General features: G+C 42.8%; 1 protein-coding gene across 2 annotated transcripts; it reads right to left on the reverse strand.

Annotated features, from left to right (window-relative positions):
- Positions 1-6092: 6092 nt before the first annotated feature.
- On the reverse strand, positions 6093-11645 carry LOC143955674 (uncharacterized). Of its 2 annotated transcripts, none has more exons than XM_077465783.1 (6): positions 11521-11645; positions 10375-10480; positions 10161-10258; positions 9897-10046; positions 9629-9776; positions 6093-7695 (listed from the first exon to the last, which is right to left on the reverse strand). In XM_077465783.1, the coding sequence occupies exons 2-6, from the start codon at positions 10406-10408 to the stop codon at positions 6233-6235; spliced, it is 1893 nt and encodes a 630-aa protein (XP_077321909.1). In that variant the 5' UTR covers positions 10409-10480; positions 11521-11645; the 3' UTR covers positions 6093-6232. The 2 variants fall into 2 exon arrangements, with proteins under 2 accessions (XP_077321909.1, XP_077321908.1); XM_077465782.1 differs by having other exon boundaries at positions 10375-10487; positions 11521-11587.
- Positions 11646-14157: the final 2512 nt, after the last annotated feature.

The raw sequence follows: 14157 nt of genomic DNA on the forward strand, positions 1-14157 counted from the left end.
TACACCACGTCTACGGGCGGCCTTCCTTTATCCAGATACACCACGTCTACGGGCCTTCCTTTATCCAGATACACCACGTCTTCGGGCCTTCCTTCATCTAGATACACCACGTCTATGGGCCTTCCTTTATCCAGATACACCACGTCTACGGGCCTTCCTTTATCCAGATACACCACGTCTTCGGGCCTTCCTTCATCTAGATACACCACGTCTATGGGCCTTCCTTTATCCAGATACACCACGTCTACGGGCCTTCCTTTATCCAGATACACCACGTCTACGGGCCTTCCTTTATCCAGATACACCACGTCTACGGGCCTTCCTTTATCCAGATACACCACGTCTACGGGCCTTCCTTTATCTAGATACACCACGTCTACGGGCCTTCCTTTATCCAGATACACCACGTCTACGGGCCTTCCTTTATCTAGATACACCACGTCTACGGGCCTTCCTTTATCTAGATACACCACGTCTACGGGCCTTCCTTTATCTAGATACACCACGTCTACGGGCCTTCCTTTATCTAGATACATCACGTCTACGGGCCTTCCTTTATCCAGATACACCACGTCTACGGGCCTTCCTTTATCTAGATACACCACGTCTACGGGCCTTCCTTTATCCAGATACACCACGTCTACGGGCCTTCCTTTATCTAGATACACCACGTCTACGGGCTTTCCTTTATCCAGATACACCATGTCTACCGGCCTTCCTCTATCTAGATACACCACGTCTACGGGCCTTCCTTTATCCAGATACACCATGTCTACCGGCCTTCTTTTATCTAGATACACCACGTCTACGGGCTTTCCTTTATCCAGATACACCACGTCTACGGGCCTAGTAGTAGGACCTAGATTAAGTACCTAAGAGTTCTCCTTTAAAATTATTGGAAAGAGTAATGACCGCCAAGAATGTGTCCGTGTAGATGAGATCTGCCCCAGAGGTGACAAAGTACCGGTTTGTGTGTTTATGGGTCAAAACAAGGAGGGAGGATACCGGGATACCGCATGTGACATTTCTATGCCTTGTCATAGTATGAAGAGGATTCGGTGTTACCCAGGTTTCTCACTAATGCAGGTCGAGAGTCTCCGGGACACTGCATTTCCAGTTTTCTCCAGGACTGGCAAGTCCTGGTCTCTGAGTGCAGGAGCTCAGAGGCTTTGTGGAGATGTGGAGATGTGGAAGGGATGAAGCCTCCGAACTTGGGTCTACATTTTGTCAGCAACCAGCACCCTAATAGCTTAGGTTTTTGTGAGGAAGGCTGACGGTAGTTCCGGGCTCCTCCCTCCCCAAGAAGTCCCTCTGGCTGTGAGGGAACCAAAAGTGTGCTAGAGGTGTGTGATAGACTGTGTGGAACGAGACAACGGGTCTGAGAGGACCAAGATAGCCAGCAGGCTGAAGGTAAACATTCAACTTACTTTTTGAAGAGGAATGCCGGAAAACCCCTTGTGAAACTACTTTTAAGAAAAATGTTCAAATAAATCATTAAAAATAAAGGAAGTGATGAGTTCTTGGAAGCCCAACCTTGACCTACTGTTCCAGCAATCCTCCCAAAAAAATTACATACCATATGTTACCTTTTTATGTATTTTTAGATGATTTACCACCACTATACTCCTAAACAAGTTTATGGTTATTTCAACCAAACACGTAAAGTCTGGGCTCTTTACAAATGGCTCCCTATAGATGTTTGTTGATGGTGTACTTTAACCTGTTCCCGACCAGCGCACGCCGATGTACGTCGGCAGAATGGCACGGGCAGGCATATTGGCGTACAGGTATGTCCAATCTCTAATGCCGCCCTGCCGGCAGCGTGCTCGCGTGCTGGTCGGGACCCCCGTGAGTCCGGTCACGGGTCCCGTGGACTCGATCGCCGCGGGCATACCCGCGATCGTCTCACGGGGAGGCTGAACGGACAGATGCCGTTGTAAACAGCATCTCACCATTCTGCCTAGCAACTAGTGACGCTGATCTCTGCTCCATGTGATTGGAGCAGAGATCAGTGTTCACTAAATGAAAGCCCAGCCCCCAACAGTTAGTAACACACCCCTAGGAACACTTAACCCCTACACTGCCACCCACTGGTTAACTGCCAGTGTCATTTACACAGGAATAAGTGCATTTATATAGCAGTGATTGCTGTATAAATGACACCGGTCCCAAAAATGTGTCAAAAATGTCTGATGTGTCTGCCATAATGTCACAGTTACAATAAAAAATCGCTGATCGCCGCCATTACTAGTAAAAAAAAAAAATTATTAATAAAAATGCCATAAAACTATCCCCTATTTGTAAATGCTATAACTTTTGCGCAAACCAATCAATAATCGCTTATTGCGACTTTGTTTTTTACCAAAAATATGTAGAAGAATACGTATTGGCCTAAACTGAGGGGAAAAAATGTTTTTTTATATATTTTTGGGGGATATTTATTATAACAAAAAGTAAAAAAGGCAGCAGGGGGCATCGAATCCTGAACAGAGAAAGGGATCGGTGAGGGGTGGGTAATTTCAGGAACCGATCCCCTGTGTATCTCCCCACTGCAACAGCTGAAAGCCAATGGGAGGGAAAGAAGGAGAGGCCAGCTTTTAGCTGCTGCAGGGAGAGGCACCTAGGTTCCCCCCCCCCCCCCGCTTTACCAGTCAGCCCCTCTACTGCCTATATCTCATTCCCCTGCTGGCCTGGGCCCCGTACAGCATGACTGGTGCTACCCCCTTATCAGCGGCCCTGACTGGGCATTTGCAGTAGTGGTGCTACTTATCTACTGCACAGGAACCTACATTTTTGTTTTGCAATTCTCTACATTTTCAGTTGGCATGGAGTGTACAAAGTGCAACCAACCTACATGTAAAAATCATCATATTTTTGATAGAAAATTACTCAGAACCCCCAAACATTATACACTGAGCAAAATTATAAATGCAACGCTTTTGTGTTCGCCCCTATTTATCGTGAGCTGAACGCAAAGCTCTACGAATTTTTCCATGTACAAAAAAGGCCTATTTCTCTCAAATATTGTTCACAAATCTGTCTAAATCTGTGTTAGTGAGCACTTCTCCTTTGTCGAGATAATCCATCCACCTCACAGGTGTGGCGGGCCAGGTGTGGGATTCCCCCACCCGGGAACACCCTTGTTTACCTGGCATTTGGCGAGTGATGGGGCACGGGACTGGTTATGTTTGGCAGGTGGGTGCTTTGTTTTTTGTACGGGCCGGCGTTCATCGTGATTAACGTTGGAGGGACATTTATTTTTTGGGGGGTTTTTGAATGAAGGACTGGTCGAAAACTGTCTGTTTTTTTTTTTGCTCATACTTATTCTCAGGGGGGGGGGGGGTGAGGGGGCCTATAGATTCTGATAAGTCACCCCCACAACCACTGGGGCAGGGTCCTTGTTCTCATCACCTTGGGGACAAGGCGCTTTTGGGGGGAAGCCCCCTTCCCCAAAGCATCTCCCTGTGTTGAGGTCATAGTATGGTTCAGGAGAGGGGGCACTTGCTCTCCCCCCCCCCTTTTCTGGCCTGCGTGCTTGGATAAAGGGTCTTGTGTGGATTTTAAGGGGAGCCCGTGGCATTTAAAAAAAAAAATGGTGGCTTGGGTTTCCCCTTAACCACTTCAAGGGAGGACCCATAAAGAATGAGGAAGGGCATCTGGTTACAAAGGATGGGGAGATGGCAAAGGTATTACATTTATTCTTCTCCTCAGTCTTCACAAGGGAATTGGGGGGGCTCCAGTAACCAAAACTGCAGTGTTTATCCTCATGACACATCACAGGAAGCACCTCCATGGTTAACAGAGGACAGAATTAAAATGAGACTTTGGAAACTTAACATTAATAAATCACCGGGACCAGGTGGCTTGCACCCGAGGGTACTTATGGAACTCAGTCAAGTAATTGCCGGACTATTGTTCCTAATTTTTACTGACAGTCTACTGACTGGAATGGTACCAGCTGATTGAAGAAAAGCCAATGTAACACCAATATTTAAAAAGGGCCCAAAATACATCCCTGGGAATTACAGATATGTTAGCCTAACATTAATAGTATGTAAAATCTTGGAGGGGATGATAAGGGACTATATACAAGATTTTAGTAATGAAAACGGTATCATTAGCAGTAATCAGTATGGATTCATTAAGAATCGTTGTTGCCAAACAACCTACTAACCTTCTATGAGGAGGTGAGTTGCCATCTAGATAAAGGAAGGCCCGTAGTCGTGGTGTATCCGGATTTTGCAAAAGCATTTGACACAGTTCCCCATAAATGTTTACTGTACAAAATAAGGTCCGTTGGCATGGACCATAGGGTGAGTACATGGATTGAAAACTGGCTACAAGGGGCGAGTCCAGAGGGTGGTGATAAACGGGGAGTACTTGGGAATGGTAAGGGGTGGGTAGCGGGGTCCCCCAGGGTTCTGTGCTGGGACCAATCCTATGTAATTTGTTCTTAAACTACCTGGAGGATGGGGTAAGCAGTGCAATCTCTATATTTGCGGACAATACTAAGCTAAGCAGGGCAATAACTTCTCCGCAGGATGTGGAAACCTTGCAAAAAGATCTGACCAAATAAATGGGGTGGGCAACTACATGGCAAGTTCAATGTAGAAAATGTAAAATAATGCATTTGGGTGGCAAAAATCTGAATGCAATCTATAGACTGGGGGGAGAACCTCTGGGGGGGGGGGGGATCTAGGATGGAAAAGGACCCGGGGGGTCCTAGTAGATGATAGGCTCAGCAATGGCATGCAATCCAAGCTGCTGCTAACAAAGCAAACAGAATATTGGTATTAAAAAGGGATCAACTCCAGAGATAAAACGATAATTCTCCCGATCTACAAGACTCTGGTCCGGCCGCACCTGGAGTATACTGTCCAGTTCTGGGCACCAGTCCTCAGGAAGGATGTACTGGAAATGGAGCGACTACAAAGAAGGGCAACAAAGCTAATAAATGGTCTGGAGGATATTAGTTATGAGGAAAGGTTGTGAGCACTGAACTTATTCTCTCTGGAGAAGAGACGCTTGAGAGGAGATATGATTTCAATATACATATACCGTACTGGTGACCCCACAATATATAAATACCGGACTGGTGACCCCACAATAGGGTTAAAGCTTTTTTCCGGAAGGGAGTTTAACAAGACACTTTAATACTCCCTGAAATCGGGTCTCTTATACATGATTGTCTACGGTTTACTGCACTATTATGGCTCTAGCCCATCACGTTACCAAATAAAAACACAAACTATTGCAATATATATGCACTGTATCTTGTAAAAAATTTTGTATCTATGGTGATTTTCTATGTTTGTCTTGATATACATTGCATTTATTATATTATATCTATGCTTACTCCTTGTACTTTCTCTATGTACCAAATAAAAATCGTTTGTAAACAAAAAAAAAAAAAAAAAATTAGAAGAAAAGAGGTTTAACCATAAACTACGTAGAGGGTTCTTTACTGTAAGAGTGGCAAGGATGTGGAATTTCCTTCCACGGGTGGTGGTCTCAGCGGGGGGCATCGATAGTTTAAAGAAACTATTAGATAAGCACCTGAAAGACCGCAACATACAGGGATATACAATGTAATACTGACATATAATCACACACATGGGTTGGACTTGATGGACTTGTGTCTTTTTTTCAACCTCATCTACTATGTAATTCCTTCCACTTCACAATTATTTACCACTTTGCGTTGGTCTATCACATAAAATTCCAATAAAATACATTTAAGTTTTTGGTTGTAAGATGACAAAAGGTGTAAAATTTCAAGGGGTATGAATACTTTTTCAAGGCACTGTATATGGCATTTATAGTGGCTCCATGTATACTTCCGCTGACACCTGTGCAGAACTGGAACTTCCGAACTCTCCATCTCATTCATAGAACACCAATGGGTGAATCTCTATGAACTCATCACATTCCGATCATCTAAGAATTCTGATCATTTATAAAAAATAAAATAAAAATTGGACTGAGAACAAAATATTATAAAGTGCGGAGCTTTCTTGTTTTTTAAAAACAAGAAAGCTTTTTAAAAATTTTAAAAACTCACGAGAAATTAATAACATACTGTACAAAAAAAAGAAGCTTTAGGGGTTTATTTATTGATGTTTTCACCCAACTTACACCAACAATTCACAAATTTTTTAACATAATTGAAGTGGAACTAAACCCTCCTATTGTTCTCCTATTGTAACTCTCCAGTGTTGCACAAGGTGTCCTTTCATACTATAATATTTCCCGCACTCTGAACATGAATAGGGACGCTCACCCGTGTGATTTCTCCGGTGTTTAACAAGGCCTCCTTTATAATTGAAAGGTTTCCCACACTTTGAACATGCATAAGGGCGTTCACCCGTGTGACTTCTCTGATGTTCAATAATTGCTCCTTCCTGAGCGAAAGATCCGGACCTGTGTGAATTTTCTGGTGTTTAACAAGGCCTTTTTTATGAATGAAGGATTTTCCGCACTCTGAACATAGATAAGGACGCTCACCTGTGTGAGTTCTCTGATGTTCAACAAGTGCTCCTTTGTGAGTGAAAGATTTCCCGCACCCTGAACATGGATAAGGACGCTCGCCAGTGTGAGTTCTCTGGTGTACAATAAGTCTTTCTTTTTTATAGAAGCCTTTCCCGCACACCGAACAAGGGAAAGGACACTCACCTGTGTGAGTACTCTGATGTTCAACAAGTGCTCCTTTGTAAGTGAAAGATTTCCCACACTCTGAACATGAATAAGGACGCTCACCCGTGTGAATTCTCTGGTGTTGAGTAAGATTTCTTTTTTTAAGGAAACGTTTCCCGCACTCTGAGCAAGGGAAAGGACGCTCACCTGTGTGGATTTTTAGGTGTACAACAAGTTGTCCTTTACGAGTAAAACTTTTCCCACACTCTGAACATGAAAAAGGACGCTCACCTGTGTGATTTCTCTGGTGTATAATAAGGGTTTCTTTTTTAAGAAAACATTTCCCGCACTCTGAACACAAATAAGGACGTTCACCTGTGTGAGTTCTGTGGTGTATAAGAAGGGTTTCTTTTTTAAGGAAACTTTTCCTGCACTCTGAACAAGACAAAGGACGCTCGCCCGTGTGATTTCTCTGGTGTATAATAAGGGTTTCTTTTTTAATGAAACCTTTCCCGCACTCGGAACAAGAGAAAGGACGCTCACCCGTATGAATTCTTTGATGGGAAACCAGGACTGATTTCCGAATGAAACTTTTCCCGCACTCTGAACATGAAAACGGACGCTCACCTGTGTGAATTCTCTGGTGTACAATAAGTTGTTGTTTCTGAGTGAAACATTTCCCGCACTCTGAACATGGATAGGGACGCTCACCAGTGTGCATTCTCTGGTGCCTATGAAGGTTTGTGTTTGTAGTGAAAGATTTCCCGCACTCTGAACAGGACAATGAACGTTCTCCTGTGTGAACCCTCTTACAGCTTAAAGAAGATATCTGGGGATTGGATGGATCTGTTGATCTGTGAGAACTTGGATGGACATCTGAAGTCATAGTATGGGATTTCTCAGAAGGTTCCTCAGGATTAGAAGGATCTGTGGATCTTGTCAACCAATCAGAGTTCACTTTCAGAGAATATTGTGGAATGTCAGCATCTTCTGCCTTACAATCTGGAGATATAATAAGATGTCCCTCCGATGTATTTATATTCCAGGAACACCGTCCATCTGCTGGAAAGCAATATTTAATATAAGTCATATCTGTTCTCATACATCTTGTATTCAGAAGTCATATATACAATGGGCATGATGGTGAGAGAGAGAAAACTGACTACAAGGGTGAAAAGAAAATGTTGGAAAAAAAAAATTAAACCATTTAACCAACAAATGGCAGTTCGATTGCCGGAGTAATCATCTAGGTAAGGAAAACTCCAAGTATGGAGGCCCATGTTTGAGAGCCTCACAATAAGTACAACAAAGTCACATGCAGCCCTCAAGTCCTACATTGTCTCTGATACATCAGTGGGATAAAGATAAGGAATTGTAGATAAATCCTTTACATGGTGTACAGTATCTCCTCCTCATTTGTTGGGAACATGACGTTATATTGAGGAATGGAGATGGACCTTTCATATGGTGTACAGTATCTCCTCATTTGTTGGGAACATGACGTTATATTAAGGAATGGAGATGGACCTTTCATATGATGTACAGTATCTCCTCCTCATTTGTTGGGAACATGACGTTATATTGAGGAATGGAGATGGACCTTTCATATGGTGTACAGTATCTCCTCCTCATTTGTTGGGAACATGACGTCATATTGAGGAATGGAGATGGACCTTTCATATGGTGTACAGTATCTCCTCCTCATTTGTTGGGAACATGACATTATATTGAGGAACGGAGATGGACCTTTCATATGGTGTACAGTATCTCCTCCTCATTTGTAGGGAACATGACGTCATATTGAGGAATGGAGATGGACCTTTCATATGGTGTACAGTATCTCCTCCTCATTTGTTGGGAACATGACGTCATATTGAGGAATGGAGATGGACCTTTCATATGGTGTACAGTATCTCCTCCTCATTTGTTGGGAACATGACATTATATTGAGGAACGGAGATGGACCTTTCATATGGTGTACAGTATCTCCTCCTCATTTGTTGGGAACATGACGTTATATTGAGGAATGGAGATGGACCTTTCATATGGTGTACAGTATCTCCTCCTCATTTGTTGGGAACATGACGTTATATTGAGGAATGGAGATGGACCTTTCATATGGTGTACAGTATCTCCTCATTTGTTGGGAACATGACGTTATATTGAGGAATGGAGATGGACCTTTCATATGATGTACAGTATCTCCTCCTCATTTGTTGGGGACATGACGTTATATTGAGGAATGGAGATGGACCTTTCATATGGTGTACAGTATCTTCTCCTCATTTGTTGGGAACATGACGTCATATTGAGGAATGGAGAGGGACCTTTCATATGGTGTACAGTATCTCCACCTCATTTGTTGGGAACATGACATTATATTGAGGAACGGAGATGGACCTTTCATATGGTGTACAGTATCTCCTCCTCATTTGTTGGGAACATGACATTATATTGAGGAACGGAGATGGACCTTTCATATGGTGTACAGTATCTCCTCCTCATTTGTTGGGAACATGACGTTATATTGAGGAATGGAGATGGACCTTTCATATGGAGTACAGTATCTCCTCCTCATTTGTTGGGAACATGACGTTATATTGAGGAATGGAGATGGACCTTTCATATGGTGTACAGTATCTCCTCCTCATTTGTTGGGAACATGACGTTATATTGAGGAATGGAGATGGACCTTTCATAGTCTTCCACAGGATTTTGTTCTAGCAGACTGGAAGAGTATCTAATATTTGTAAGAATCATTGTAGAATGTTGATTTGGGGAATTATCTGCCTTTTGGAACAAAGAAGGAACTCCTTTAACTTAATTCTGGACACATTTTATGTGGCTTTTCTGTCCTCCCCCTGGATCAACTGCCACTTTGGAGATTTTTTTACTCAGTGGACATATGGTCCATTTCAATCCACATTTCAGTCTACGTGCTTTAGGCTTAGATATGTAGAATGTGAACTTTCTCCATTTAGTGTTTATGACTTACTTGTGTCCATATGTAGAGAGAATTCTTCCGGTTTACTTTCCATAATCATCTCCCCCTCCTCCATAGACTGCTGATCTCCACTCACCAACCTCTCTTCTTCTTCTTCTTCCTCTTTATGCTCAACTTTGATGTCTTTCCGTTCTTCATTCTAAATTCCAGAGATGATAAAAAATAACATCTGGAAACACTGCTGCCAATAATAAAAGATGACATAGAAGAATGTCCTCTTATAGAATTATTTTTTAGTTTTTCGTCCAGTCTCATCTACCTGATCATTCTCTGTATAGTGGTGATCTTCCCATGTAGAATTTTGGGAATACAGAGGACAACCCTCCTCCATAGACTGCTGATCTCCACTCACCAACCTCTCTTCTTCTTCCTCTTTAGCCTCAACTTTAATGCCTTTTATTTTTTCACCCTAAACTCCAAAAATGAAAGAATATATTTGTAAAAAGGAGCAAGAGATGACATATAAGAATGTTACCCCATACTGCAAATATATTTTTAGGTCTACATGCTCAGTCCCACCTACCTGATGATGGTGGGGGATGGTGTGACCTTCCTGTGTGGAATCCCGGGAATACAGAGGATGGGGACATCTCTCTGGTGGGTTCCCATTACTGGATCCATCTGTAGGAAACACACACACTGACTGAATACATTGTTTCTATGTGTTTATCAGATGATGGGGGATCTAGGTGGACCCTCCGTACTGCTCTCTCCTTTACAATAAAGTCTCCTCTTACCCGGTGATGTGAGGGGCGGCTGATTGTCCATCATGACGTCCTTGTAGAGATCCTTGTGTCCTTCTAAATATTCCCACTACTCCATGGAGAAATAGACAGTGATATCCTGACACCTCAGAAAAATCAGGAGATATAATTAGGATATATCAGGTCAATGAACCAGAGGCTCTGGATGGACAGTTGGATAAATGGGTCTATATTTAGGATGTATCCGGTCTATAAACCAGAGGCTCTGGATGGACAGTTGGATAAATGGTTCTATATTTAGGATGTATCCGGTCTATAAACCAGAGGCTCTGGATGGACAGTTGGATAAATGGTTCTATATTTAGGATGAATCCGGTCTATAAACCAGAAGCTCTGGATGGACAGTTGGATAAATGGTTGTATATTTAGGATGTATCCGGTCTATAAACCAGAGGCCCTGGATGGACAGTTGGATAAATGGTTCTATATTTAGGATGTATCCGGTCTATAAACCAGAGGCTCTGGATGGACAGTTGGATAAATGGTTCTATATTTAGGATGTATCCGGTCTATAAACCAGAGGCTCTGGATGGACAGTTGGATAAATGGCTCTATATTTAGGATGTATCTGATCTATAAACCAGAAGCTCTGGATGGACAGTTAGATAAATGGTTCTATATTTAGGATGTATCCGGTCTATAAACCAGAAGCTCTGGATGGACAGTTGGATAAATGGTTCTATAATTAGGATGTATCCGGTCTATAAACCAGAGGCTCTGGATGGACAGTTGGATAAATAGCTCTATATTTAGGATGTATCTGGTCTATAAACCAGAAGCTCTGGATGGACAGTTAGATAAATGGTTCTATATTTAGGATGTATCCGGTCTATAAACCAGAGGCTCTGGATGGACAGTTGGATAAATGGCTCTATATTTAGGATGTATCTGGTCTATAAACCAGAAGCTCTGGATGGACAGTTATATAAATGGTTCTATATTTAGGATGTATCCGGTCTATAAACCAGAGGCTCTGGATGGACAGTTGGAGAAATGGTTCTATATTTAGGTTGAAGACGTACAATAAATAGACATCACAGTGATTATGGAGGAAGAGGACGGACATGACGGGGGGGGGGGGGTGTTCCCGGGTATAAATAGAAAATAATATCTTATTACCTCTGCCAGCTCTAAGGTCTCCTCTCCTCCTTCTCCAGAATGACCTCTGACCCGGAACTTCCTTTCTGTAGCGCCTCAATTCTGTTCTTTGTTCGGTATCATCTCGCTGCTCGGCGTTCCCCGAACAATAAGGGATATCACCACCTTGTGGAAATTTTTAGAACTGTGGCCTATATTATTATTTTTTTTATATATACAACTTGACACAGCTTCTTTTTGGTACATTCTTAATTTTTTGCATATTTTACTCCTGAGTGGATACTTGACAAATGAAAAGTTATAATAACAATATAAATAAAATATATGTGAATGAATATGCAGGACTGAAATAAATATATATTTATTCTATTTTATTCCCCCTACTTAAATAATAAATATATGTTCCTATAATGGGTTTTTTCTGACAATATTAATCGTGAGATTAGGAATGATATTAGCTATAATAATATGAAGAGGCAAACCAAAAAAAAAGCAACAAATAAATGTAAGCATACATATGTAATAGAAATGTGTAAGTTCTGTGTATAATTGTGTTCTATTTTATATGTATTGCACAATGCCCTCACTGTGCACACGGCACTAATAATGTTTTCAATACATGTTTTTCATTCTTTCGAGTCCTGATTAGAATTAGCCTGCCTATGTTACGCCCCTTGTTACCATAAACGTACAATTGTAATATTAATGTGATACCTACGTAATCGTGTGTATAAAAACCTTCAAATGTGTCATAATAAAGGTGAACGGTTATTTGGAAAGATGCTGAGCGTATCTTCTGTGTCTGTTCCCTACTGCAGTAGTTATTATCCATTTGGAACCACTAATCAATATGAGGATAGGAGTTGCCTATCTGCAAAATATCTATTTCATTTCCTCACCTAAGTTTCTGCCGGTGATCGGCTCCATGTGGAGGTTCTCTCCTGGTCGCCACAATGCAGTGAGACATGCTTCCAGAAGGTAGCCATGGTCCTGTGCACCTCTTCACTCTCCTTCCTGCCGGAGGAGCACCGCGATTTTAGCGATGTCTTTGACAAGGGTCAAGCCGGTAGTTTGCCTCCACACCGGTCGTATGACTGCGCAATTGACCTTCAACCTGGTGCCATACCCCCTCGTGGCCGGGTTTACCCTTTTGTCGGTCTTGGAGGATTAGGCCATGGAGGAGTATGTTGCAGACGCACTATCTCCAGGTTTCATCCGCAAATCCTCGTCTCCTGCTGGTGCTGGTTTCTTCTTTGTGAAGATGAGGAGCGGTGAATGGAGACCTTGTATGGATTATAAGAGTCTCAATCATTTCACGATTAAGAACGCCTATCCGATTCTGTTGATTACGGAGTTATTTGAAAGTCTCAAAGGAGCAACGGTTTTTAAGAGGGGCACACAATCTTGTGCGGATTAAAGAGGGCGACGGGTGGAAAACTGAGTTTAGCACCAGAACAGGCCATTGGCCTTTGTAACGTTACTCTATCTCGGTGGGGCAGCAGGTGACAGCGGCGAGCTGTGTCATCCATGCCTCTCCTCACCTCCTTCTGATAGGCATCCAATCACAGTGCCCATTGTTTCAGCTGATGGGTAACACACCCGCGTTTCCTGATTGGCGGAGAGGCGGTTCAGTGTTAGGAAAGTGAATATTCATTCGTTGTTCTAACACACCATGCATTGCGCTCACAGTTCACCTTTTTTGAAGCCTATCAGAGCCTATGGCTCTATTCAAGTGCATCGAAAATACACCCTGCCGCTGGAATTTAGGCACCCGGCATCCGAAAAGGGGCCAGACACCTGAATAGGAGGTGGCGGTGTCTATGGAATCTATCCATTATTCATATAGGGGGGTGGCTGGAGAGAGGGGGCGGTGCCCGTGCACCCTTAATGGACGCACCACCATTGCCCACTACCCTGTCTATCTCTGAATTCACTATTAAGTCAATACCCTTCTTACTTAACATTTTATCTTCAGACACCTTCTGGCATGCGTCACATCCTATTATCAACTCAAACTGACCGTCAGTTTAACCCTCACCATTGCCGTTACCAATGACAACCAGCTCACTATGAATCAGCAGTGACACATAGTTTCCAACAAAGTCAGCAATGCTCCTACTGGTTGTTCGCGTTTTTGGCAGGGCCGTGGCAGAGGAAGTCCACGTGGCGGAGTAGTCCTCCTCCGCCGCGGCAATCTCACTGTACACCTACAACTTCTCTGGCTCTTGACACCCCACCACCAACTGTCCGAGCCCTCGATATTTGTTATATGAAACCAGGTTTTCTTCATTGTCAACAAAATTAACATTCAGTTAAAACACGTCGGTGATATTTGGAAGCTCAACCAATTTCATTCTGTTGGTTTTTCATCCTGTCTCAGGCCTTCTGTCTCACGAAGGGGATATTTTCTATCTACAATCTGGTTAGCCTCCTCTTGAACAGCAGATATCGTCGCGGTCCCACTGTTGTACATAGAAAACTCCGTCATTACAGATAATAAAAGTTTTGTCCCACCGTCCTAAATGTATTTTATCTGTGCTCTGATCAATGTAGTACCAACTCATCCGACGGTGAAGACGTCTAAGCCCTTGTACACACGGTCGGACATTCTGCCAACCAAATCCGTTGGATTTTGTCCGACGGATTGTGTCCGAAACT

Source organism: Lithobates pipiens, unplaced genomic scaffold, assembly GCF_037356315.1.
Source record: "Lithobates pipiens isolate NorthernLeopardFrog02 unplaced genomic scaffold, aLitPip1_a1.2 Scaffold_35, whole genome shotgun sequence".
In the NCBI taxonomy this organism is placed as follows: Eukaryota; Metazoa; Chordata; class Amphibia; order Anura; family Ranidae; genus Lithobates; species Lithobates pipiens.

Bases quoted from the DNA above. Each gene is read 5' to 3' on its own strand.
- LOC143955674 (XM_077465783.1), bottom strand. From the start codon at position 10,408: ATGATGGACAATCAGCCGCCCCTCACATCACCGG. The intron at 9,777-9,896 runs GTAGATGAGACT...TCTGGAATTTAG, and splicing joins ACTATACAGAGAATGATCAG to AATGAAGAACGGAAAGACAT. The intron at 7,696-9,628 runs GTAAGTCATAAA...ATTGCTTTCCAG, and splicing joins CTCTCTACATATGGACACAA to CAGATGGACGGTGTTCCTGG.